Source organism: Coptis chinensis, chromosome 7 (assembly GCF_015680905.1).
Source record: "Coptis chinensis isolate HL-2020 chromosome 7, ASM1568090v1, whole genome shotgun sequence".
NCBI lineage: Eukaryota > Viridiplantae > Streptophyta > Magnoliopsida > Ranunculales > Ranunculaceae > Coptis > Coptis chinensis.
The window spans coordinates 46592671-46620420 of record NC_141462.1 but is presented as its reverse complement, the minus strand read 5'-3'; the positions used below and the strand labels follow the sequence as shown (position 1 = coordinate 46620420).

The window sequence follows — 27750 nt, the reverse complement described above, 5'->3', positions numbered from 1 at the left end:
AGTAACTTCTCGTAAATGTATGTAAATATATATAAATATGATTTTTTTTTACCTGGTGAATGTTGAACATAAGGAAATTACTGGTATTGTGAATGTGAAATCACAGGGGATGATTGGACGTTGCTATTGTACTGAAAAGATAATGGATACGAAGGAAAGAATCCATGTGCTTGTGCTGTTGAATGTTGAACATAAGGAAAGTACTAATATTGTGAATGTGAAATCACAGGGGATGATTGCACGTTGCTATTGTACTGAAAAGATAATGGATACGAAGGAAAGAATCCATGTGCTTGTGCTGTTGAATGTTGAACATAAGGAAAGTATTTGTATTGTGAATGTGAAATCATAGGTGATGATTGCATGTTTCTATTGTACTTAAAAGATAATGGATATGAAGCAAAGTATCCATGTGCTTGTGCTGTTGAGATAAAGATATATTAGTTCATGTGCTTGTGCTTGTGTTGTTGAGATAAATGAATGTGATAAGAATTACCAAATGCTAGACCGGCGGGTGAGTTTTGTCTTGGTGTGTTATGCATTCTTCTTCTGTGTGTATGGTTTCCCTTTGCTCTTAACTTAAACATTCTTTCTATGCGCGCTAGTTTTGCCTTCACTTTTTTGGAGACATCCATTTAGTTTTACACCGTAAAATATATTAGTCAATAAAATAAATATATACAAACTAATATAGCATGCTTTATGCAGGATGGCTGGCTTCTTGTGCTACTATGAATGTGGTAAGGTCTGCAGCATAACCTTTACTTGCAGCAAAACAGAAACATAAGTAGAGTAATAAAAAAAATTTAAGTGTATAGAGTAACTCACCTCATAAAACCAATGTAACATTTAGAGTATTGAATGGTGGACATTATTCTAGTTTTAGGCCAATAAGCATTACCAGTTCGATATGTTTTTATTGAATATTTATTTGCAAATTGGACATTATGTCATCAATAGTTTTTTGTCATTTTCTATGCTAAGACCCTATTTTTTCATCTGTAGGTTCTGGCAATAATCGAGGGTCTACATGATGTTCACAGTTTAGAGAAGGAGGCTGCTATAGTACACACTGCTGTAGGTTCTGGTAATAACCGAGGGTCTACATGATGTTCACAGTTTAGGGAAGGAGGCTGCTATAGTACACACTACTCTTTTGACTGATCTCTCAAAGGTTCCACTTTTTTTTAATACAGGTTGGGGTCTGCCTAAGCCCTAAATGCTTCAAAAAAAAGATTCCCTTTTTGGTTCCCTTTTTTTCACCTTTTTTTTTAAAAGCTGAATCTTCTCTACTTTATTCTATATATTTATTTTAAATTTTTGGCTTATTAGCTTTATGACTCAGTTTCTAGTCAATGAGTTGCAATTTCAATCATCATCACTATGATCTTGGTCTTCTCTTTATGTAGGCAAATACTTTCAGGTGGACTAGAAGCTGCGGATATTTTATGAAAAGGAGATCACCTTCTTTGTTTCTACCCATATACCCATAGTGTTTGTCTTAGTGGATGTGGTTACTAAGATCATCAGAGAGAGCCAGCAATTTCTTCTTATTGCACAACATCTGAGAAATCACTTTCATTAATGGTGACGGGAATCTATGCGAATAATTGGTAAGATAGAAGAAAGGATTTTTTAAATGAATTATCTAACTTTGCTGATGGGTTAACTTTACCTTGGCTAGTTTTGGGGGATTTTCATTGTGTCAGGTCAGGCTTTGAGAAGAGTGGTCTTCGAGCCTCCACTGACTTCGAAGCCTACCACAGTGAGGCAGCCTTGAAGGAAGGCTAGAAAGGAGTACTGTTTAGCAAAAGTAGCTACTAAGAAAGCGATCAGTTAGCTTTTCGGCTGGAATCATAGCTACGGATAGATCAACAGATAAGATAGTTTATTTTTTCACAGGTAAGTCTGTTCCATTATTTATTTTTAGGTTTAACAAAAGAATTGAGATGAACGAGGAGAAAGAGTAAACCCTCCTTTTAGGGCTTAGTATCAACCATGTGCTAAGGTCTGCATCATAACCTTTACTTGGAGCAAAACATAAACATAAGTAGAGTAATAAAAAAAAAGTTAAGTGTACAGAGTAACTTACCTCATAAAACCAATGCAACATTTAGAGTATTGAATGGTGGACATTATTCTAGTTTTAGGCCAATAAGCATTACCAGTTCGATATGTTTTTATTGAATATTTATTTGCAAATTGGACATTATGTCATCAATAGTTTTCGGTCATTTTCTTTGCTAACACCCTATTTTTTTATCTGTAGGTTCTGGCAATAACTGAGGGTCTACATGATGTTCACATTTTAGGGAAGGAGGCTACTGCAGTACATACTGCTGTAGGTTCTGGCAATAACCAAGGGTCTACAGATGTTCATAGTTTAGGGAAGGAGACATTGAAAAAGTTTTTGCTAAGATGCTTAGTGTTATTGTATAGAATAAATAGATAATGAGGAAAAGAGAAAAAGAAGTGAACCTTTCAATGAATCAGCATGAAGAATGTAGAAGATGATGAAGAGCAGGACGATGAGTAGGAAAAATTATTGTTAATATATAGAAGATGAGCAGCACAATTCGATTGCTAATAGAATTTGTTATTTTATTGTCGTACGGATTCAATTGCTAGTAGGATTTGTTCTAATATATTTAATAGATTGCGATGTTATCTATGAATTGAGTTGCTATTGTCTCGTGAAAACTCTACAGAGTTTTATAGATTGTGATGTTATATTTGAATTGAGTTCGCTATTGTCTTGTGAAAAGTCTAGAGAGTTTTAGTGGAGAGATGAGTCTACGTGGGAGAGCTCTGTTATAAGAAATTGCCACCTAGGATTGTGATTGCCACCTCAACTGGAATATAGAGAGAGGTGATATAAAGACATGGGGTATGAGGAATAGTGATTTGGTGTCACGAATGCATCCGTCACAGGGGCAAAATTGTAATTTTGCATCTTAACAAAACTTATGGCATTTCTCGATTTTTCCTCTCTCTCTCTCTCTCTCTCAGTCTCCCATTTTGCTCTCTTCTCAAGCTTCGAGATCGCCCACCATTTCTCTCAAATTCATCTTCAACATCATCACACTTAAAACCTATTTAATGGTTTAACTCAACTTTATTCAAAACCTACAAAAACACTTTTCACCCATCAATCGATTTTACAAATGCTATTTATTATAGATTGAAGGCTGCCTCTTACCCGCATAAAAAAACACAAAGTGCCTGAGTTAAAATTCAATATTTTGTGGCAGTAGTAAGTAAGGTAACGCCTTCAAGGCTTTGTTGCAATACAAACATAACAGGGAATAGTTTGTCCCTTAACTAGGTAGGACTCTTTCGAGCAATCAATCAATCTGCTTACCGCTTCAAAATAAGTCACTTCATGGTAAAAGTGGAGCTCTTTTGGGGGTGGACTACACGAGTCTTATGAAAGAGAGCCAATGACTATATAATAGCAAATGCTTTATGTTCGATAAGTCAACAGCCGTTTGAGATGGCGGCTATCAATAAGAGAATTATGGTAAGTAGTACCCTTCGGTTCCCTTCTCTCTTTAGCTTTGGTAAACTCTCTATTGTTGTTTAATCGTCAAAAGATAGATTAGAACATTATATAGAAAATAAATTAAGTGAAAAAAATGAAAGAAATGTGAAACCTATGTTTGTATAGTAAAACCACCGCTTCAAATTAAATGGAATCAATGCAAGCCCCTCGGTTCATGTTATGCCTTAAATGGAATAGCTTGTTTTTTTTCTAGCTATTAGTTTCATTCCGATTCCTTTGCATTAATAAACTTTGAAGAACAAAATGGGTGTTTTGAATTATGTTTAGCTTCGGGTTTGTTGTAGCAGAATCAATTGGACTCCATCCTGCAAACTTGCAGAGGTATGGCTTTCCCATTCATTTCTATTAGAAATTGAATTATTTCAATTCATTGTTTTTCAAGTTTCGACCTCAGTATAAATAATCATGCAAAAGTGGGCATTCGTTGTTAGCAGAATCTTTTACATGTGATTACTATATTGCAAGGTATGTTTTTCTTACAATAATTTTTCTTCATAAAACTGTTTATCCACTTGGAATCTTACAATTATTTTCCGTTAGTTATTGTAACTTGAGTTAGTCATCATTTTATTTCTACACAAGTAAAAATAGAAATTTTACCAAAAAACAAACAACGAGATCGCAGAATTGAATTTCATCGTTCCATGGATAGGGTTTTTGAATTCCTGTGTAAACTGAACTAGGGTGGTAGCTTTTTGCAGTAAATACAAAACCAACAAAAGCTTTTCTGTTATGGTTTTGGTCATTATATTAAATTTTTCATTGTTTCACTTCATAGATTGCATCAAGTAGATTGTTGTACATTAGTTTTTGGGATACCTCTTCCTTTGGATTAAATTGTTGATTCTCTGTACTTAATTCCAATTTGTTCATGTATATAATCTGAACAAGTTACTTCGAGATGACCACCATGCCTCATTAGGTTTTTCCATTGTTAGCCAATGGGATTACCCAAGGGATGACTATGAAGAATGTGGGTTAACAAAGGATTGATATAACCACCGGTCTGGTTATTAATCATATTTCCTAATATTTTAGTCATTTCATTATCTAAAAAGATTATCTCTACAGTTCTGGATTATTCCTCTCTCTCTCTCTTTCTTTTTGCGCGGTCTCTTTCTTCATCTCCCGGTTTCACTCTCTCTTCAATCTTTGATAGCTACTATTCATCACTTCTATGTATGAGACTTTGGTCGAGTGAACAAAATGCATATATACCATTTCCATTATGTAAAACAAAATATTTGTTGGATGTGGTGTGATTAGATGATTTCTGATTTTCAGGTACCCTTCGGTGGTATATTATCTTATAGTATATAATTTCCCACCATTCGACCATATTTATTAAACTATTGTAAACACAGAAGGCGTTAACTATGTTGTATTATTTTTTGCAGGTTGAACAGGAGTGAGATTGGAGGCCGTTGAGAAGGTCCCCAGAACTGTTTAAGATTTTGAATTGTTACCAGAGTTTTTATAAGTTGTGATAGTTGGTTTTTCATTTATATAATAGCATACTGGGTTTGCTTCAAGTAGATTAATCAACATTCCACTTAATGTGGCAAGTTCTTATAAACTGTGTATCCTTTATATTTAATTTGAGTGATTGAGTGGTTGCGAAAATAAGTTTTTTTTTCTTTTTTTGTTATGCTTCATTGTGTCATTATTTGATCTTCTGTTAGATTAGAGGAAATATAGGAATGTCTTGAAGCAACGGTATGCTGAGTTATTAAATTAAAGTTATGTAGTTTAAATATTGTCTATTAGTTTCAATGCCTCATTGGCTCTGATAGTTTTCAGTCCTATTACAATGCTTTTTTCCATCATGTTCATTTTCTTTTATTTTTTCAATCGGGTGCCAATACAATCTCTGATATTAGATTCTACCTGCCATTATATTTAAGGTACTTTTGTGCATGTCTAGTTATTTGTATATTCAAAGAATCGCTACATGTGTCCTTGCAAATCCCGTTCTTCTTAACCTGTTTTTGGAAGGCTAGAATGCAAACAAAACAAGTTGTGTGCTATTTCGAGAAAAATCTAATTTAATATTTTTATCGTTGTTTGATCGTTTATTTTGTGATTTTGTCTTTCAATTTTGCAGTGGGTTTTTTCTGTCCAATCCTATTTGTGTTTTGTATATCGTACTTTAGTTGATTTGTTTTGGCAATTTATTTGGTCAAGTAATTGGCCTTTCACATTCTTAACGAGATCTCTACAACCTATAAGGAATTGAAATAGCACTTATCGATCTCTCTCATCTTAGAGCAAGAGTTCACAATTAAATTCTTACATACTTTTCCAAGTAGTGAAAAGATTGAGAATATAAATGATGAGGACATTAATTGCAAATAAGTGATTGTCTTTGTAAATTTGGAGAAGCTTTATATTTACGTTGATTTCATTTTTTCGGTTCATTTTCCTTTACTGCCGTGAGAAATAATTTTTCTTCTTTGTTTACACTTTAGATTGTGTTTGATTCATAAGAAAAAAAAAATATATGTTCATTTATTATTAACCTTTTCCTCTTCTCTAAGCATGGTTGGTGGGACTTAAGTGGGGAGTGTCTAAGCATGCAAAGTTAGTACGTACGCATCATTGTAGGTAATGTCGATCGAATAACTACAGTTTTATTCTATTTTCTTTCTTTATTTTATTTTTTCTAATCTATTTTATGGTACCTCCAACACCCCTGTATAAAGTGTAAATACTATATTATTTAAGAGTTACCTATGTATTGAATCCTATGTGCAAAGCTACCTATTATCGGATGTGATAGATTGGAATTCACAACTTTGTGGCAACCACTTCTGATATGCAGGACAAGTCGATAGACGTTGTGGAAGCAATTACAAGTCTTTCTTATTTTTACAAGCACGATAGTTGTGGGCAGTGCACACCTTGCTGAGAGGGGACAAGATGGCTATGGATGATCAATTTGTCTATTTTTGGACATGTTCTACTCCTACACTGTAAGTACCTCCAATACCTCTTTATACAATACAAATACTATATATTATTTAAGAGTTACCTACGTATATTGAATCTTATGTACAACTCCCTGTTAAATTATCCAATAAATAGTTCCAACCTGATAACTCTTAATAAGCAGTACATACTCCTTGTGGTACAACATTCACCCGTAAGGTAAGTGTCAGCCCCCATACCAACTAACAATTAGTGTTACTAACTGAACTGCATATATACTGGGCATATTTTCTAATACTTTACATGATTTAATTAGGACGATTATTGTGTCATCTTCTATTGTTGGTTTGATTGCCAGTATACTTAGTAATGAAGGTGGTGTTGGATTAATGTTGTAGTACAATATATTTTGATGGTGCTTATGATAGAGGTACTAATAGCGGAGCAACTACAACCTTATGTAAAAGACATGATGGGCGACTTCTAGGTGAAGTTTACAGCATGTTCAACTATCAGAATGCTATGCAAGCAGAGTGTAATTAAGGGAGGAGAATTAGCAGTAGTGTTAGCAAATAGTTTACAGACACCCAACACAATGGTAATAGGTAACAACCAATAGCTCACGAAGGCTTTTGAAGTAAGGGATAATAGTCTGACATGGAGATTAGAAGAGCACTGTGATATGATTTAAAAAAGATTTTGAAGAGTGCTTAACTCTTTAATTGACTTTGTAGCCGGTTTAGAGTTTTTTTGGATTCCACATAAATGTAATTATAACGCTCATAATGTAGCTAAATGGGATAATAGGTATGCTGGAATTTGCCCACCCATTAGTTGCGCATATAAGTCTGTACAACCTATATGTTTAATCTAAGTTTTAAAGTATCAATGTAAAGTTCCTGATTTCACATCTAAACTGTTAAATGGTGTTGTTGTGTTGTTGTGTTGTATTATGTATTTAGAGCATTCTTTTCGTGTTTTTTTTTTTTTTTTCGTTTAGTGTTTTTTTTATGAATTGCATTCAAATAACCGCCCTCTTTAAATTTAAAGATTGAAGGTCGAGAATACAAAACTGGAAGAGATTGACATGCTTGAAGAAGTTACTAAGCAAATTGAAGAGCACACCATCTGAGCATGAGACGTGCTACTACTTGGTCGGTGCAGTGTCTTATCAAACATTTTAGACCTGAGGTTGAGAGGAGGATCAAAGAGCGTACAGACAAAGGAATATACCTATTTGATGGCTATTGTGGAATAAAGTTTTTGAGCAGCTCTATGTTAGGGGAAAGAGTTGTTTTCATATTGTCCTTCCATGTACTCGATATTTCTTTCATAACCTGAATGATAAAAAAATCAATGTACTAATAAACTTTGCAGAAACTGAGCAGCTCAGCATTGGATTATTTTATTTTGTTTTGTTTTGTGTGTGAATTACTTTATGTTAGAGCATCCCTAGGTGGTGGTAGTATACTCTTCAAATTTGAAGAAAAATTTGGAGAATCTGGTTGCAAATTTCGACCAACTCTAGGTGGTCACAACTTCCATTAGCCAAAAACAACCCACGCGACATTACCACTGTTGCGCGACAGTTGGAGTGTCGCATATACAATTCCAAAACAACCCACGCGACATTAGGAGTGGCGTGAAACCATTCCAAAAGTAAAAAAAAACAACCCACACGACAGTACCACTGGCGCGTGGTGCTGGTCAAAGTAAAAAAAAAATTGAGGCGACATTTGCAATGGCGCGCGACATTACCAATGTCGTTCTGTATTCGCATCCAAATTGCCAAATTTGCGAACAAGAATGCGAACAAACAGGTGATGCCACCGAATTTGAGGCCACATAAAGTTGGAATTCTGGGAAATTCCGAAGTATTTCTTCAAATTTGAAGATTTTGACAGCTTATACTACCACCTAGAGATGGTCTTACTTGTCAATTATAAGTTTGTGATTTTACGGCTGCATTGTTAATACGTGCGTAGCACGTGCATGATGCTAGTATTATCAATAAGAAAATATCCTCTTATATACTTCTAAGTAGTTTAATAGGAATGTTTTTTAGTATAATCCAACATACAATGAGAAAGAGACATGAAACCCTTCTTATTAATAAACACGACATTTCTAAAATGATAATGCCATTGAAAATCAAAGAGAATGATCAATAGCCAATCATTTGACGAATTCCCTCGAGTTTCAATAGAATATTAGGCTCCTTGTGCAAAAGGCACAAAACATCCTACTTGTTTCAATTCTTTGCCTTCTTACTTAGTTCTTAAAAACACTGCCACTCGTAGAGTGAACCCATTTATACAATCCACTGTTTTGTAAAATGACAATGATGAGGACTTTATGAGCAAGAATTGAAGGTGCAACGTTAATACGATTACGTAACGTAACGATAAACTTGTAACAATATTAGCAATAACTAAGCCCATTCCACTTGAATTTTCCACTGGGCATATTGGATGAATAAGATGAGGACTATATGCAATTAGTTTAAGATCCAGGGTGCATGGCTATACTTTTAATTAAGTTTTAAGTGTCTAAACTCCGAAATGTTTTCTTATGCTATCATTAACCTTTTTCTTCATTTGTTTTTTTTTTTTTTTTTGAAAAAACTAGGGGCTCAGTCCCCAAACTTTTTATATATCAGGATCTCAAATACATAATACCTTCTTTATCCCTCATGGTCAATACATGCATTTTCCGATCCATAGGGGGAATAAAGAGCAAAAAATCATTACACACTTCTCTCTTCGATTTCGCTAGGTAATCAGCTACTTGGTTACTCTCCTAAGATATGGACAAATGATAAGTGATCAAACTCCATACTCACAAATTGGATATGTGCTACCAAGTTCCTACAAGATACCCGCGGTGGTTTTCCTTTTTAGTTAAGATCTGGACCCCCTGCATGGAATCCGATTGCACTTGAAGCCGTTTGATTCTCAGCTGTATCGCGCCTTCCAGCCCTTTAAGGACCGCGAGAAGCTCCTGAAAGATAACCGATAATCTCTTAGAACTGCCACTATACGCCATTATCACTTCCCCATAGCCGTCCCCAAGAAGACTCCTCCATAGCCTGCCACCCCCTCTTGTACCGACCCATCAGTGTTCAGGACCACTGTATCCACCTCCGGCTTTTCCCATTTCACCCACTTTTCCTCCTTGTGTATAACTTTTACCCCGATTCCCAACTTTGCCAATAACACTTTAGTTCCCACTTCTTCCTGGACAGATTCCAGCATTTTTCCCATATAGATCTTCATACTATTAAGGACCTTTTGGCTTACCTCATCAGCTGCTTTAAAACGATTTTTCTTCAACCTCCAGTTTTGCTCAGTCCATATAGCCTGCACTGCTGCACATGTAAAGGCTCTAATCACTTCTGACACCATGGTATTCGCTCTGCTTAATCGCATTAAGTAGTACCATTCATCATGGGATGCTCTCACAGTGGCTGGTAGTCCCATCGCCTTCTTGAACTCTTCCCAGACTAACTTAGAGTAGGAACAATCGAAAAACAGATGGGCCGAACTTTCCTCATGGTTTCCTCACAAACAACACTTTGTAGAACTGATAATCTTCTTCGCCACCAGTCGATTCTGTGTTGGAAGAGCTCCGGAGAACAATTGCCAAACTGTGAATGAGTGCTTTGGGACTTAGTACTTCCCCCATACTATCTTGAACCATTTGACTTTACTCCTCACATTCTTTAGGACAGAGTATACTGATGATGTAGAGAAATCTCCTGAGCTGTTAGGTGTCCGTGTAACCTGGTCTTTTGTGATGTAGGCGTTAATCTCCGTGTTCATAATCCTTTCCTTTACCTCACACTCCTGAAGATCAGTGATTACCCTTGACCAGCCCCCATCAGCTATCACTTCTGACACCTTGGCATCTTCTTGGACTACATTTGCTAGAAGAGCTCTGGCTTGACTGTTGAGAATAAGAGGGCCTGAACACCATGGGTCATGCCAGAAGCTAGTACCATTTCCATTCACAATACAGTATCTGATGAACTTCCATGATATCTCTCTATGTTTCATTATGCCCCTCCACACCCATGAACAATCCCTCGGAGTTTTCATGGTCCAAAAATGTTTTTGCTTGATGTGATGTTGCCATGCCCATTTGACCCATAGACTCTCTGATCTCTGTGCAAGTTTAAAAACCAGTCCACAATATGCTGCTTTATTCCAAACTCTAGGGTCGACAAGGCCTATCCCTCCGTGTTCTTTATCTAGTCTGAGAGTCGCACTACATGGTGCATCTTCTTTTCCATGCTTGGCCCAGCCCATATAAACCTGTTACATAATTTTGCCACCTTGTCTATCACATTCTTAGGAAGGACGAAAATTTGAGCCCAGTAGGTTTGAAAAGAAGATAAGACTGATTTCACCAATTGCACTCTCCCGGCTCTGTTGAGGTCCTTATTCTTCCAGTTAGATATTCTAGCCGAAATCTTCTCTATTAGTGGCAAACATTCTCTTATGCCAAGTCTCGTTGCAGTGAGAGGGAGACCTAAGTAAGTGATAGGTGGAGCGACCAATCGAGATATTTCAAGAATCGCCGCCAACTCTAACCCTTCGCTTCGTTCATACCGCCTCGTGAGAAGAGTTGTCTTATCATTGCTGAAATGAAGCCCCACAGCATCAGAGAAAATGTTCAAAGTATCCCGTATGGCCTTCATAGATTCAATATTGCCTTTACAAAGAGTAGCACATCATCCGCGAAAAAACGAGGTGTGATATCTCTAACTTCCTCGCACTTCCGAATGAGCACTAATTACGTTCATCTCAGAATCTTGATGGAGGAGTGCACTCAAGATTTCCATGACAAGAACAAACAAATACGAGAAACCGGATCACCCCGCCGCAATCCTCTTTTTCCTTCAAAGTAACCTTCCGGCTTCCCATTCACCATAACTGAATATGTAGGAGTTTCATAACACATTTTTACCCACTCTATGAACAAATTTGGAAACTTGAATCGGCACAAGATGGCTTCAAGAGCTTGCCAAGAAACAGAGTCGTACGCCTTTTTTATATCTAGCTTGATTGCACATCGCTTCTGGCCATGCTTTCTCGAATACCCTCTTAAGAGCTCATGAGCTAAGAGAAGATTATCTTGTATAGGCCTCCCTGGTATGAAGGCTGATTGGGAGCTAGAGATCAGCCCAGAAATGCCGGTCTTCATCCTGTTGGTAATAACTTTCGCCACACATTTATATATGATGTTGCAGCAAGCTATGGGTCAAAATGAGCCAACTGAAGATGCATTTTTCATCTTTGGAATGAGGCAAAGAAAGGTGGCATTTATACCTCCGAGTATTTTCCTGTACATGAATATATACCGATAGCTCGTAAAACTCGCTCCAATAACATCCCAGCTTTCTTTGAAAAAACATGCATTATAGCCGTCTGGGCCTGGTGATTTATTGTCCTCTATATCAAACAAAGCCTCCTTGATCTCTACTGCTGAAATAGGGGAGCATAGAGAGGTGCCTGTATTCTGGTCGATCTCCTTTACTTTGAGATTGTTTAGAAACCCAGCGTCACAATAAGCTTTAGAGGGCACTCCCAACAGCTCCGAATAAAAATGGAGAAAGGCAGCTGCTACTTGGTCGTTCCCCTCTCTTTTTGTGCCTTAGGCATCTTCTATAACCCCTACTAAGTTTCAAGATTTTTTCTCTTTTAGAGCATTGAAAAAATAGGCGCTACACTTATCGCCGAAGCATAACCAGTCAATATCCGTTTTATGATAAATGTCTACTTCCTCCATTTTAATCAATCTACATAGCTTAGCACGCAGCTCAAACTCTTGAACACTAAGGGTACAGTCCAAAGGGTTCCGATGTAACAATTCTTGCACTGACTGGAGCTGTGTTCTTGCTTCTTCGACCATCCTCTGAATATCATTGCTCAAAGATCTTGCCCAACCTTTCAATACTGCCTTTAAACTTTTCAGTTTCCTTGTCAACATGTATGGTGGGCTACCATGTTCTGGTATATCCCAACTCTCCTTTAGCGAAGCCTGGAAGTCTTTATGAAGCAACCAAATATTACAAAACATGAACGGGGGATGACTTATTTCAGAACTCAGGAACGACATAACCAGGGGGCAGTGGTCGGATAGTCCTTGGCTTAAAATTTCCACATTTGTAGCCATGTTTTGAGTTGACCAGGCAGCATTGACTAAGCATCTATCCATCTTTGACCATTTTCTTATGTTTGCTCCTCTGCTATTCCAAGTATAGAAACAACCTGACGCTTTGTGATCAAATAAACCTGCTATATTCAAGCAACTGGCAAACGGCTGCGTTTCTCTCGGATGTACAGCTCTGTCACCTATTCTTTCATGGGAGAATAGCACATTGTTGAAGTCCCCCATTACACACCAAGGCCAATGGATACTTGCACTTAAGGCCTTAAGCTCCTCCCACAAAATCTGCCTATCTTGGTATTTATTGCTCGCATACATGATAGTTAACAAAAAACTGAAACCAAATTGCAAGCTGGAAGCCTTACAGTGCACAAATTGTCTCCCTTCCACCTCCTTTTGAATCGCCAAAATACTTGGATCCCAACAGATCCATGATAAGAGCCCAAATCTGTAGTTTTAACCCTTTAACAGTCATACTTTTGGACCAATTATGTGAGTAATAATTAAGAGTTAACACTGATTATGTGTTTTTATGCATTTCAGGCTTCAAAGTCCATTATGTGCAGAAATGTGCCACTTTAGTAAGATAAAGGAGAAAAGGTCGGTTACTAAGGAGTTCCGTGATTAACGGCCAATATTCAAGAAGATAAAGCCTTCCTAAAGCCTGGTCAAAAGCTGAAAAGTCAACACGCACTGAAACAGCACACAAATCAGCAGAACTCCCGAAAGCCGTATCTTTGGACTCAGACCTCGGAATAGGGGCTACCTTATGTCAAAACGACCGTCTCGGAAATAGCTTTCCAATGGTCTAAGCCTTGACCCAATCAGAGGAGCAGAAGTGGACGAAAAGTCTGTGGAAGCCAACTGCAGCTGAATAGGCCTTTTTGGACTGAAAGAATTGGGTTTTGGGCCTGATTCTCTGGCCCAAAACATGGCTCCAAGCCCATGCACGATTTTTGGATCTAAAAGTATAAAAACAAAAGTTTAGCTCTTTGTTAATGGTAGCTAGTTACACCTAAATTAATATAGATAATTCTAGATCTGTTTTCATTAATTAAATTAAGCTTTAGTTCCATTTTCAATTCTTGTTTTAGATTAAGTCTTTGAATCATTGTTCTTGATTGATTAGATAAACAAAATAGTTGTTTTCTCAATTTCGAATTGTGTTATTTCAATTTATAGATCTGATTTTAATTCTTGTTGATTATCATTCCGTAGTTTAAATAGATTGAACCATTGTTAGTTAATTTAGTTAAGTTAGAATTTTAATATGATGTGTAGTTATAATGAAATGGGAAATGATGGTTTGATGACTCAAGGCTAAAACCTCCATTAGAGGGGTTGATGAAGCCTTGATGAAAACTTAGTGGTATAGTGTAGAAACATTGTAGAATCTATTCCAATCTAGAAGGTCATGATTCGCCATGAGAATGGGTGGACAACCTCACGTGCTAGTTAGTACTCGGTAGAAATGCCATGAACACTAGGGATTAGAACTCGAATTTCTTGTCGTAAGAACGTAAGAATTGAGATACAAGAATCTATGTTAGGCTATTAAGTTGGATTCGAGGTGGATTCAATTCCCTTCTAATCCTTTATCTAGATTCAAGCACAATCATATTTCTATAGCATTCGTAGTTAAAATCAAGTAATCAAATTCAGTAAGTATCGTAGCATATCACCTTCGTAAAGCTCTCATTGACTTAAAAATGACTAATTAGATTAGAAAACATTCCATGCTAGAGCACTAGGAGTGGAACTAACTTTCTACTCCACTATATCTCATAGAATTGAGAGTAGAAAAACTTTGATAAATATAAGCATCATAAGATTAGTTTAGTTTACTTACGCTTTGAGTTCATCGCTCATTTCAGTAGGTAGACTATTCAAATTTATCCTTTTATCAAATGCCATACGCTGCCATCTTAGTTGCACTTTTAGCATTGTTTTCATAGTAGAATTAGTCATTTTAAGTCCCATTAAACCCACCCACCCTTGTTTGATTCATACTTTGTGGTTATTCGTTTCGCCGTTGAAAAAATTCGAAAAAAATTACACGGAACGCGTCGATCGCTCGCTCTATAGTCTGGACTTTGAGCACGACCCGCCCTCTTCCCCGAAAATACGACCGCCTCTAACTTACTGGACTTGGCGTGACCTGCCCTCTTACCAAAGCGCGACCAGCCACGTCGTTGGACTAGGAGCGCGACAATCCTTCTCTCCGAAGCACTGCGCCACTAAGCAAAATTTTGCGGATTTCTACAGGTTTGTTTCGAACTTCGATTTTTTAAGTTTTTCAGTGTTCTAACTTGTTATTTACACTGAACAAGCGTAAACAAGATGCTATTCATAAGCGAAGCAAGGACGCTTTCAGGTATTCCTTTCTTCCATACCTCGTGATCTTCGCCAGAGGTTCATACTAATATATCAAGATTGTTTGGGTTGTTTTCATGTTTAGACTTAGACTTGCATGAGATTAAGGTCTGGTCGGAGAAAAACACCGAACGTAATTAATCGTCAACAAACAAACATATCGAGTATACCAATCATAACACCTCTAACTACTATTCCACCAACCATACCGACATAATGGGTGAAGAAAGAGAGAATCCTCTCTCCGACTTCTACAAAGCTTTGGCGATAGCCCTAAATCTTGCATCGTTCTAGCGACCCGGGGGGGGGATTTTCAAATCCCCAAAACATATTTAATTTGTTACCCGCTTTCCATGGTTTAGGCCATGAAAAACCTTACCAACACACGCGTAGGATTGAACAAGTCCTTACAACATTCCATCATCCTACGGTTGGTGCGGAACAAATTAAACCGGTGGTATTTCCCTTCACCTTAGCCGATAAGGCGCAAATCTTGGTTAACTTAACCAAGCGCTAACTCAGGGACTCATGGGCTAAACTTGTTCAGCTATTTGTGGAACATTTTTACCCACCCCTAAAGACGGATGAAATGCTTTCCAAGATTCATTTCTTCCGGCGTAACCCTCATGAATCATTTTCGAGGCTTGGAATCATTTCACCGATCCGCTAATAAGCGTGTCCACACCATAACCTAGCAAAGACACGTTAGTTAGTTCGTGCCTTTTTCAAAGGACTTCAACATCACCATAAAGAAGTCCTTGACATAATGAATGGGGTAGTTTCCTAAGTAAAGGAGCCTCGGAGGCTTATAAATTTTTAGAAGAACAAACTAAACGCAATAACAATTGGGGAGATGATATCCCCCGGCCTCGCTAAGTTCTTCTTCAACAGCTTAAGGCGCGGGTATGTTTGAGATGAAACCCGACCCTTAACTTAAAAATTTAATCGAATCTCTAACTAAAAAGTAGAGGCTATTTCTATTCAACAAAAGCCTACTCCCGCCATGAATGTCAACTCCAACCCATGTAATTTCTGTTTGAGTCATGAGCACCCCCGACTCTATTGTCCTCTCGCCTAACAACAACAACAATTAGAGCAAGATAATGTTTGCTCCATTAATAACTATCCTATTCCTAATGCCCCATGGAGACAACATCCCAACTTTAGTTGGCTAAACAATCAACAAGTTACAACTCTGTGGTTTAATAACCAAAATGTTAGGCAAACAAACAACTATAATCAAGCTCCACCTAGGCAAGGAAAGGGACAAGGTCAGGGAAATTATAATAATTATAACAACCAAGCTTAACCATGACATGGTGTAGCACAAGGTCAGAATAATTATAATAATTATAATACCAATAGAGGTATCGTTCCTGCTTAACAATAGTAACTATCAAAACCCACCCATAAATAATCAACGGAGATAGTTCCGTCGCACCACACCGTGACTACTACACCTACACTACCGGACCGTGATCGACGCCTTTATACAAGTTACCCAACAACTTTTCCAATCAATGACTCAATCAAACCAACAGATATTACAATCCATAAATCGGGGCATACAACAGTTAGCCCAAGAGAAAAGCCAACCGAAAGGTGTTTCCGTGACAAGCGATACCAAACCCTAAAACAACAAACACACGACCTTTGAGGTAAACGGTAATACTAGTACGTAAACGACAATAGTAGGTGACCGAATGCCATCACCGGTCCTCGAAAGGTGGTTGATAACAAAGTAACTATGCCTATAGTTACCCCATCGTGATTCTTACACCGGATATCGAACTAGATAATCGAAATAGAAACCAAGAACCTACCACCGTAGAGGTACCGGTTAAACCACAACCTAAGAAACGTAAAAGCCAAGGTTACACATCAAGTCGAGCCATACGCTAAATATAGAGCGAAACCACCATTCCTCAAAAATTAGCCATGCTAACCAGGGATACCAACTTCGAGGAGATTAGGAACGCGTTTTCAAAATCTAACGATAAACCTTCCTTTTCTCGAAGCTATTAAAAAGCTACCTAATCACGCTAAGTTTCTTAAAGAGTTGTGGCACTACTAGGCGTAAGACCAACATACCTAAAGACGCTTTTTAACCGAACAATTCCCAACTTTATCCGAAAATAATGGAATTGTTAAGTACAAGGACCCCGGGTCGCCTTCTTGTAAAATGCACCTTAGGAGATTCCCACCACGACGACCGCTTTATTAGACACGGGGCGAAGTGTTAACTTACTCCCCGTATTACTTGTATAAACAAATAGGTGTACGGAAATGCAACCTACAAAAAATAACGCTGCAATTAGCGGACAGTGTCTATTAAGTATATTAAGGGTGTAGTGGAAAACGTGCTTGTTAATGTTCAGATTTCTACTATCCCCTGCTGGATTTTGTTATCCTCGATACGAGGAAGTCGCTAATGACTCAGATAGATCATCTTAGGGCCCCCTTTTAGCAACCGCCAACGCACTTATTAATTGCCGCGATGGTAAGATGTACTTATCTTTTGGCCATCTCACGGTTGAGGTAAATGTTTTAAAATGATGAAACAGCTTACCCAGATTCATCTATAGATGGGGAGGTTAGCATGATCGAGAGCTTAGCTCAAGATTATTTTAACAACACGTTTCACGAAAACAATATGTACAAATTCCTTTCTTTTGGAAAGTCGATTTTGTAAATGACTCCTACTTAGAGGAAGTCAACACCATCCTTGAGTCCACACCAATTGTAGACACCCGGGTTGCTCCATATTGAGTATGAAGACTTGCTACCTAAGCAAGTATTCATTATGCAAAATGAGGACCCCCCGATGAAACATCTATTGATTTTCCTCCCACCCCAAATCTTAAACCCCTTCCCCAAAGTTAAAATATATACAACTTGATCCGGATGGTAATCATCCGTAATTATATCTTCTCTCGTTATCTAAGGATGAAGAGACACGCTTAATCCGGGTGATTAGGGAACATCGGTCTACGATTGGTTGGTCCCTATCCGACATTAAGGGAATTGACCCTAATGTTTGCACTCATCGTATCCATTTGGAGGATAACGCGAAGACTTTTCGCGAACCTCGTAAACGCGAACCCCGCCATGAAAGAGGTGGTTAGGGAAGAAGTCTTACGATTACTTTCGATCGCGGGTATCATATACCCCATCTCTCGAGCGAATGGGTAAGCCCCATTCATGTAGTTCCTAAGAAATCGGGGAGTTACCATGGTTCAGAATCGGAAAGGGTGACTATGTTGTCACCTGGTCCTTTGAAATGGAGGATCTCGTATTGATTCTGACGTTTAAATGCTATGACACGAAAGGATCACTTTCCTTTACCCTTTATAGATCAAATGCTTTCGAACGCCTAGTCGGTCATGCTTTTTTTATTGTTTTCCGGATGGCTACTCGTGCTATTTTCAGATTATTATTGATATTGATGACCAAGAAAAGACTACCTTCACATGTCCTTTTGGAACGTATGCCTATAAACGAATGCCTTTTGGCCTTTGTAATGCTCTTGGAACCTTCCAAATGGTATGCTTCATATATTTAGTGACATGGTAGAGCTTTATGGAAGTTTTCATGGATGATTTTTCTATCTATGGAGACTCCTTCATAGATCTTTTGTCTAACCTGTCTAAGGTTTTGACAAGGTGTGAAGAAAAAGAGTCTCGCTTTTAAACTGGGAAAAGTGTCATTTCATGGTGAAAAGGGCATAAGTATTAGGTCACATTGTATCTAGTGATGGCATCGGGTAGATAAGGCCAAACTAGATAAGATAAATGACTTACCTAAACCACGGTTTGTCCGGTGATATTAGAGCCTTTCTAGGCCATGCAGGTTTTTATAGGCGATTTATTAAAGACTTCTAAAAATAGCTAGGCCTTTAACTAATCTCTTTTGAAAGATGCAATCTTTGATTTTAATTTTAACCGTAGCGGCTTTTGAAACTTTAAAAGCCGCCTAACCTCTCGCACTAATTATCTGACCTCCGATTGGTCTAAACCTTTCGAACTCATGTGTGATGCTAGTGACTATGCAGTTGGTGCAGTCTTGGGACAAAAACTAGATAATAAGTCCACGGTCATTTATTATGCTAGTAAAACATTAAACGATGCTCAACGAAATTATTCAACTCACTACACCAGAATTTAAGAATTAGGACGCACTCTCGGGACATTATACCCCGTCTCCAATTAGGAACAATAATTACCGTCTTAAATGGTTTGAAACCCGTCGTACTTTTTTTTTATGTTGACTTAGGTTGACTTTAGTTGACTGAAGGACAGAAGTTCTCGTCCCAAATCAGAGACGAGACATTGTGTGCTCTTCCAGTTCGATGACTGTCGTAGATGATTTTAGAGAGAAAGTGATTGCACTTGTTTTTTTCGCGCTCAATATTTCGCTAATATTTGACTACCCCGCCCAGTATTTCTTTCTTTCACTAACCCTAGTATAAGAAGACAGTAAATCTTTGGTGGTAGTGGTTTGAGTGTTTGACACTAAGAGCTTCAAATCTCTCTCAAAATCGGCAAGAGCTGCATCTCTCTCAAGTTTTGGTAACCCACACACTCTCTCTCTCACCAATTTTCGTTTTTGTTAGAACCCTAATTTCTACTCATGGGTTGTGCAAATTTCTTAAATTTTTGGGTTTATTGTGTTTTTATTATTGTCTAGGATTTCTTCATCCCTTAAAATGTAAAAGCTTGTGTCTTTGTTGTATATTTTGATGTGATTATATTAACTGCAACTACCCATACTCCAGAGTTCTTGATGTGATTATATTAACTGCAACTACCCATACTCCAGAGTTCTTGGGTCTTCCTCTAGGGGCATGGGTTGAGGAAGGTGGACCTGAATTAGCTGGAGAAGGAATCGTTATTGGTTTTGTTGACACTGGAATTGATCCAACACACCCCAGCTTCTCCGATGACATTTCTGAGCATGTTTTCCCGGTTCCTGAACACTTTTCTGATATCTGTGAAGTCACGAGTGATTTTCCATCTGGCTCTTGTAATAGAAAATTGATTGGTGCTCGTCATTTTGCTGCATCCGCTATAACAAGAGGAATATTCAATGCCAATCAAGACCATGCTTCGCCATTTGACGGTGATGGTCACGGATCGTAAGTCTTTCTAACCACGATATCATAAATGTGTGCAACGCTACATAAGGATAGTACCAGTGATAGTAAATTGCAGCACTTTTCATTGCCTTGTATAGATTTTTAGCCGATGCTTAATATGATGATGGATTGTCAATTTCCATTAATTAGGCATGTAAAAAAATAGTGAAGTATTATTTCCATGTCAGAGTTTGATGTAAGTAGACATTTTTGATGGTCTGAAAATCTGTTTCAGCATTTCGGTCTACAAGGCATTGTACAAGAGTTTTGGAGGCTTCACTGCAGATGTTGCTGCTGCCATTGACCAGGTACACATGTTGATTAATTCATTATCTATGAAATCCATGAATATCTAGTGTTGGTTGCAACTTGCAAGTACAGCTTTACGAACATAATTTCTTTTTGCAACACTCATTGTAGTTTAGATTTATATTATTTATCTATATAAATGTTGATATAACATCTAATTATTATTTCTAGTTATCAACATGAAGTTATCTCAAAACCCCTCTTCAAACTTGACACTGGTTTTAGACCAAACCTCAAAACAACAATGTTTACTTCCATTTCTTGTCTCAGCCGTGTCTTTGCCAAAAACACCCCAATAACAGCAACACCTCAAACTCTCACAAAAACCCAAACACCCAAACAAGAAGAAGAAACCCCCACTTCAATTAACAAACTTTCCAAACAAAAAAATCCTACCACCCTTGTCGAAAACTTCAAAAAGTGTTCCGAAATACGTCGGTTTCGTTCTCGACATTTAGTATATGAAAAAACTATTGGTCGTCAACATTCGTTAGTGTTGGAACATCAGAAGAAGAAGTTTGATGATATTAAACAAGGTTTTGCTATGAGACTTATTTCTTTATATTGGAAAGCAGGTATGTTTGATCATGCTTTAAAACTGTTTGATGAATTGCCTGAGTTAAAATGTGAACGTACTGTTAAGATGTATAATGCTAGTGTTGTGTCTAACAAGTTTGATGAGACTGACAAGTTGTTTAGAGAACTCTCTTTGAAAAAAAGAAAGAATATCCTTCGCCCGTTATCTCCTCGTCTTCCTATTTATAAGCCACAGCTCACTTCGACGTTTTAAATTTTCCAGAGAATATCCGTGGCATTCCTAGCCACTCTAGTTTTGTTTAGTTATTTTCTGTATTTAAAAATAGGTTTGATTTGCTTCACCTATCAGAGTTTCTACCAATTCTTGTTTTATTCAGGCTTTTATTGAAATGGGGAAGTGGGAGAATGCTCGTTTGATGGAGAAAAATGGGGTGGAGCCGAGTTTGATTACTTTTAATACACTGCTGAATGGGTTTTATAGGGATGGTAAGTTTGAGGATTTGGGCTAGGATGGAAGAGAGTGGGATTGTCCCGGATATAATAAGTTATAATGCTAAGTTGCAGGGTTTGGTTAATATCGGAGGCAGTTGAATTAGTTGAACAGCTTGGGAATAACGTAGAGAAACCTAATCTTTTTACGTATAATGTTTTTATAAAATGGTATGGCAATAACGGGAATCTGGATGAAGCTAAAAACGTATATGATAATATGTTGTTATGGATTGGTTCACTTTTGAGGCACTCATTCCCTGTGTTTGTGGGAAAGGGGAGTTTGGTCTTGCTCTTAAGCTTTGTGAAAAGAGTATTGGCTCTAATTGCCATGTTTCCGCGGGCATAGTGCAGGTTGTGGTTGATGGGTTGGTGAGATAGTCGAAGGGGCTTATGGAGATTGCACAGTCAAAAAAGTGTTATCGTTCGAAATTGAAAATGCCTCAAGAAATTGAGTGATGTTATTCTTCCTTTAGTGATATGATCGATGTAATGTTTCTTTGTTTTCCCTGTTTGCTTTTGCAAATTGATTTGCATTTTTGATACACTACGAATTCGTTACCGTTTAAAAAAAAAACATGAAGTTATCTCGTTCCTTATCAACAAGAGAAACATAAAGACAACTTAGTTACCTGCTAGTAGTTTCCTTATCCTATTTTGATATTAATTGTTTATAGCTGTTCTGAGTACTTTCAAATTTCAATAACATATTGATGCTTCTATTTGTGTCTGAGTTGTACATTCACCAGCACTATTGAGTGAGTACTATCGGTCAGCTATAATCACTAGGTGCAGTTTCTCTGCAAGTGCATCTGATGCATTTCCTTTTTTTTTCCTAAGTACAGATAAGAAATCACTTTTAACATCAATGCACCTCATTAACGTTTTGGGTAAAGTCTTCATGTTTGGGGTTGATATGTTTCTAAAACTTAGAAACTTGGGTTTGTAGAGTTTGAAATTATGACAAATAGGATAACTTAGTTTTGTTTGTCTTTCCTTTTTGTGGTCTATTGTGCTGACTTGTGTGGATTTGTGAGTAGGAACTAGGTTTTGAGGTTCAAATAGAAGTTGTAGAACTCTTACTTAACTTTGATATCCAATTGGATTTGTTTCAATCCAATATATATAGAAAAAGATACAACTGTTTTAGCATAGCTATGTTAACTAGGATTTTCCAGCCCATGTTCTGTGTTTAGTCGGCTTCATTAGAAGTTTTATGTGGAATTTGCTTGGTTGGTCTGAACAGAAGCTGTAGAATTTCGAGTGCAGTTTTATATCCATTTTGGTTTGTTCCATTCTAAGTTATATAGTGATAGTTATGACTGTTTTACTTCAGAGTGATGAATTAGTTCTCGAGCTGACAGTTCAGCAGGTTCTGTCAACGTCTGTGATTTTCTGAATAAAATTTAGCCCTTCCATCTGTTTTTTAACTCTTGTTCTATGCTTTATTCTTTCACATTGATAAAATTTCTTATTAGATTCGGTTTCTTTTGATAAGCCACTGCACATATCGTTTAAGACATCAAACGTGATTTGGTTTCTTAGTATCTTTTACACTCAATGTGGCATAAAATTAGATTAGATTCTCTTGCTATCCGAACTCTTGATTGGTCAATCGGGTGATATCTGTAACTGAGTTTCAGCACAAGTTTTTTAATGCTTAACAGTACTAGCAGTTCAGTTGGAACTCTTACGCCACTTCTCTCCATATGTGTACGTCTTTGGTTTCTTAGTTCAGTATGTAGAGGTGATATAAGAAACGCATCCATGAATGAGTCTTGTACTTGCAGTGTGGGTAGCCATCTGGTGGTTGTAAGTTTCCATCACCTGATCACCCTTTAACTCTCTTACTAATTCCAACTGTTGCACCTATGTCACCATGTGAATCTGTTGTCTATAGTTGGTACTGTTTCTTCTAAGTAAAATAAATGTTTTGTGTGCCAACTTTAAATGAAGTGCATAAATCTTAAAAATGCCCATCATGGTCAGTAAAAGCTCTGCCTGAGGAGAATAACTTCATCAGTACGTGCAGCATGATCTGATCAGACCTAACCCGCTATCCATCTTATTCATGGAAAAAAATGGCCGAACAATGGTGCAAAAGTAATTGTTAGTTGGATATGAACTGTGCACAATTGACCATAACTTGGAATTTTATCATAATAACTTATATTATTTTTTTTATATTCAGGATAGGTTCAATATACACATTTCAAAATCGAAAATTTGTAGTATATGAAATGTACCCTCATGAAGAGCCAAAGACTACTTGGCAAAATTCCTTACACTTCCATTGATTACGGTAATACACTACATAGGTTGGTCACTTGGTTCTCATGTTGTCCTGGATTCCATTGGTTTTGAACGAAATGACCCGTGACCGGAACAGTCAATAGTTCCGTTCCAATTTCAATACTTACCTGTCCTTAAAATCATCCCTATTGAGTGTTGGACAATCAACAATAGCAAAAATAGGAGTTGTACAATTTGGAGCAACTGAGAAGTAATCCCATATGTGCAAAGTCAAAATTTGCAATGAAGGGGTAAAAAATTAGGTCCATATATGTATTAGTCAAATCTTTGATATTGCATGTGGCCACATCACAAGTAATAAAAACTGGCTTATTTTTTAGAAAAAGACAGTTAGGCTAGATGCAGAGTAAAGAGTATTCTGAATTTCAGACTAGATAGTTTGGGCTTCACACACGCTTCAAGGCAACACTCACAATTTCTATTGATAATAATTTACTTGGATTGAAATTAATAGATAGAAAACGTACAATAATTAGTCATGTTCAGCACTAAGTAGTACCATACTACCATGGACTAGGCCTAGGACCAGCTGATAGTGTGAGATATGAGGCTTTGGCAGCTTGCAATGACCTCTGGCTGCCGGGGACTTGATGTTTGTTGTATTGAGATTGTTGGAGGGAAATTGGTGATTAGTTACCAAAGTTTATGACCATCAAATTAAGTGCTTGAAGAACATGGCAGGCAATCACTACATCGAATCACTAAACCCACCCATCATCATGATTAACAGTTTAAAACATAATAAAAGAAGACAAGAACTAAGAGTTAAGAACATGAGGGCGTAAGGGACCTCTCAAAAATGTAACCAAGACATATGATTATTTCTAATAAAATAGGGGTAAGGGACCTCTCAAAAACCCTGCTTGCCTTTCAAAAAAAAAAAAAAAAAAAAAACATGAGGGCGTAGCCTCCAACTTTCTACTAGTGGCGTCCATGGAGAACAGTGTGAGTTCAACACTTCAACATGCTAAAATCATAGTAGAAAAGTTAAAACAATCTAGATCTTTCCATTTCAAGAACTCGTCGCGGGGTAGTTTTCCATTCTTGCACTCACTGTTTTTCATTCTCGCGCTCATTATACCCAGTTAGAAACCCTAGTGGAAACAGAAGAGATAAAAAAAAGGGTGACTTCTAAGTTCTAACAAGCCATGCGTTTTGTGTTTGGAATTGGGATGAAAGCTTGTCATGTTTTGCAGTTCTTCTTGCGTCTTGGTTTTGTGCTATCTGTCTGGCTTCTGATTATACCATTTATTACATTTTGGATATGGCGTTTGGCTTTCGTGCGGAGTTTTGGTGAAGCTCATAAGTTGTTTTTGAGACATATATCTACTACTGTGATTCTTACTGATTGTTTGCATGGGTTTCTGCTGTCCGCTAGTATTGTTTTTATTTTTCTTGTAGCTACTTCTTTGAGGGATTATTTTAGACATTTACGAGAGCTAGGTGGGCAGGATGGTGAGAGAGAAGATGAAGGGGTACTTGCTGCGAGAAGGGCTGCGGCAGCAAATAATAGGGTTAATGCTGATATTGGAAATGGTGAAGATGCTATTGGTGGGGCTGGTTAGTTAATTAGGAGAAATGCGGAGAACGTTGCTGCTAGGTTGGAAATGCAGGCAGCGCGTCTTGAGGCTCATGTCGAACAAATGTTTGATGGCTTGGACGATGCTGATGGTGCAGAAGATGTACCTTTTGACGAGCTGGTTGGCATGCAAGGCCCTGTTTTTCATTTGGTTGAAAATGCGTTCACTGTAAGTATCTTATTCCGTTTCTGCTTTTAATTTCTACATGTTACTTTATGTTCGCATAGACACATGCACACTTATTTGATAACACTGCAGAGTTTTTGATCAATTTTTCGTTCAAAATGAAGCTGATGTTGACTACTGCAATTTAGTAAAGAATGGAGCAAATTTTATGGAAGCTGTATTGACGGATTGCCTTTTTTTTTTAGATTTTGATTGCACATTTAGACTTGTAGTTTCTGCATTGTCTTTCCTTCTAAACTCTCCTTGATAGGTTTGTAGGTTCTGTAACACAGTGAATCACTTTACCGATACCAAATAGATAAATAGTAGGCGTGGTTTGTAGCACGAAACTCGAGATTTTGCCTCTATTTATCAGATTTTAATTCTAGTACTACCGATATATTATTAATTTAAGCCTTGTTGCTACTGCTAGAAAGCAAGTGCTGCTGCTGCCGCCTACTGTTGGAAAGCAATTGGTTTAGAGCTGATTTCCTTTTGCTGCTGCTGTTGCTGCTGCTGCTGGTTATACATGTTTGCTGGCAGATGGTAGCAGGCAGATTTGTGAATGCTTATGCTACAAGTGATTCTCTAGTGTAGTGTCTCTTCACATGGAAAGAGACACTATATTGAATAACTAGTAATCCCAGATTGGATTTCCTTGGTTTCAGGGGAATTTTTCCAACCAATACAACACATAAGCTGTGTTCTATTGATTATCTTGAAACTCTACATCATTCAGTAGTTTAATTATATGTGCTACCTATGTACTCAATAGTTTTATTATGCATTGAGCTTTATAGATTTATTTATGTAGGTATTTATTTATTTTTGTCCTTTGCAGCGCCATTGGTCGAGGCTAACAAAGATACTAATGAAGATCCAAAATGGGGTGGGACTGCTGCACTATTAACTTATAAACTTAGAGAACGGAAAGAGTTTTCTTCAACCACTTGCTTCACGTTTGCTCCTGGTATGTCTCTATAAAATAAGTTGACTGGTATTTGATGTGACTACTGTGAACTGTTAATAAGCTCATAGCATCCATGTTTCCAGTAGTACTCAGGTTACTTTGTAGCAACTTTGAGAACTTATGTCTGCTTTTGAGCAGCTAGGGATGTGGTTTATTGTGCTAAATGATTCTTTCGAACAATTGATGTTACAAACTTCTTATGCTTCTGTTAGAATTTGAGGAAATAATATTGTCTTTGCCCAACAAGTATTAGGCTGTAGAGAGGATAAATTGCAAGGCATTGCCTTGGTGGTTTGGCCTTTCTCTTTGGTACTTTAGTAGCACATTAAGCTATGTGACATGGACACTTCATATTTTGAAAGCCTCAGTAATGAATTGATTTGCAAAAAAAAAAAATCTTTCTAGTAGGGAAAGGTTTGTGTTGTGTCCAAAACAAATGCTAATCTGTGCCCAATAAGATAAGTATCCGCATATCCGTGTGGACACAAACACATTGATGCATAAAATTTCTAATTGTGGTTACCCTGATAGACTAAGAACACTCCCTATTAACATAGTCACAATTCCATGAGATGCCCCTAGCATTGATTTCCTTGTAAGGAGGCGCTTTATAAGGTTTTAACCCCAAGAAATATATGTGTAACTAGAGAATTGAAATATTTTTTTACCTAGCTATGTCCTATGTCATATAGGTCGCTATGTCAGAAACCAACACACACCTGTGTCAATGTTTCTCAGATATTAATTAAGCGAAACAATTTTTTTTTTGCTAGGTTATAATTTTTTTTGCTACGTAGCGAAACAAAATGTCTTTCTTGTCCTGATGCCTGATGCAGGCTTCTTGTTTGTTATTATTATTAGGTTTAATTTGGATCTAAAGTATGAACTTTGTTTTTCATGTTGTCATTATGATTATATGTTGGGTACTTCCAAGCGTTGTCAGACCCCGTCATCTCTATCGCCGTGGTCCTGCATGGGTGCTCGCCGCCGTAGTGTAACTCCAGGACCAACTTCTAAAGAGGACGGAGACGGATCTTAGGTTTCTCTTTTATCAAATAGAACTTCTGATGTTCTTGAGATTGTTTAGTCATGAAAGGTTGTGCGACTCAATGAAAGACCAAATTGCATAAAGGTGATGAAGATATAGGAATTTCAAAGCACAATTTTATTTTCCCCATTATGTTCTTATTATGCCTTGTGTACTTTAAAAGCCTAGTTA

The 27750-nt window shown here is 37.4% G+C and overlaps 3 protein-coding genes and 1 long non-coding RNA gene across 4 annotated transcripts; 2 read left to right on the top strand and 2 right to left on the bottom strand.

The window, feature by feature from the left end:
- Window positions 1-10158: 10158 nt before the first annotated feature.
- Window positions 10159-10797, bottom strand: LOC147487711 (uncharacterized). The gene has a single exon (XM_086574114.1). The coding sequence runs from the start codon at window positions 10795-10797 to the stop codon at window positions 10159-10161; it is 639 nt and encodes a 212-aa protein (XP_086430240.1).
- A 523-nt stretch (window positions 10798-11320) lies between these two features.
- Window positions 11321-11695, bottom strand: LOC147487710 (secreted RxLR effector protein 78-like). Its single transcript, XM_086574113.1, has one exon. The coding sequence runs from the start codon at window positions 11693-11695 to the stop codon at window positions 11321-11323; it is 375 nt and encodes a 124-aa protein (XP_086430239.1).
- Window positions 11696-19200: 7505 nt separating this feature from the next.
- Window positions 19201-27485, top strand: LOC147487708 (uncharacterized). The gene is made up of 6 exons (XR_015201287.1): window positions 19201-19602; window positions 19853-20168; window positions 20404-20476; window positions 25268-25564; window positions 25995-26531; window positions 27466-27485. It is a non-coding gene; the product is annotated as an uncharacterized LOC147487708 (long non-coding RNA).
- LOC147487709 (small ribosomal subunit protein mS78 (rPPR3a)-like) lies at window positions 20484-22227 on the top strand. Its single transcript, XM_086571013.1, has 2 exons — window positions 20484-21052; window positions 21481-22227. Exons 1-2 carry the CDS (start codon window positions 20722-20724, stop codon window positions 21603-21605), a joined length of 456 nt encoding a protein of 151 aa, XP_086427139.1. The 5' UTR covers window positions 20484-20721; the 3' UTR covers window positions 21606-22227.
- Window positions 27486-27750: the final 265 nt, after the last annotated feature.

What these genes read in the sequence shown, in the direction of transcription:
- LOC147487711 (XM_086574114.1), bottom strand. Translation starts at nt 10,797, where the DNA reads ATGGGCTGGGCCAAGCATGGAAAAGAAGATGCACCATGTAGTGCGACT.
- LOC147487709 (XM_086571013.1), top strand. Translation starts at nt 20,722, where the DNA reads ATGTTTACTTCCATTTCTTGTCTCAGCCGTGTCTTTGCCAAAAACACC. An exon ending in TTCTTTATATTGGAAAGCAG is followed by an intron (nt 21,053 to 21,480) that starts GTATGTTTGATC and finishes TAATACACTGCT; the next exon opens with GAATGGGTTTTATAGGGATG.
- LOC147487710 (XM_086574113.1), bottom strand. Translation starts at nt 11,695, where the DNA reads ATGAAGACCGGCATTTCTGGGCTGATCTCTAGCTCCCAATCAGCCTTC.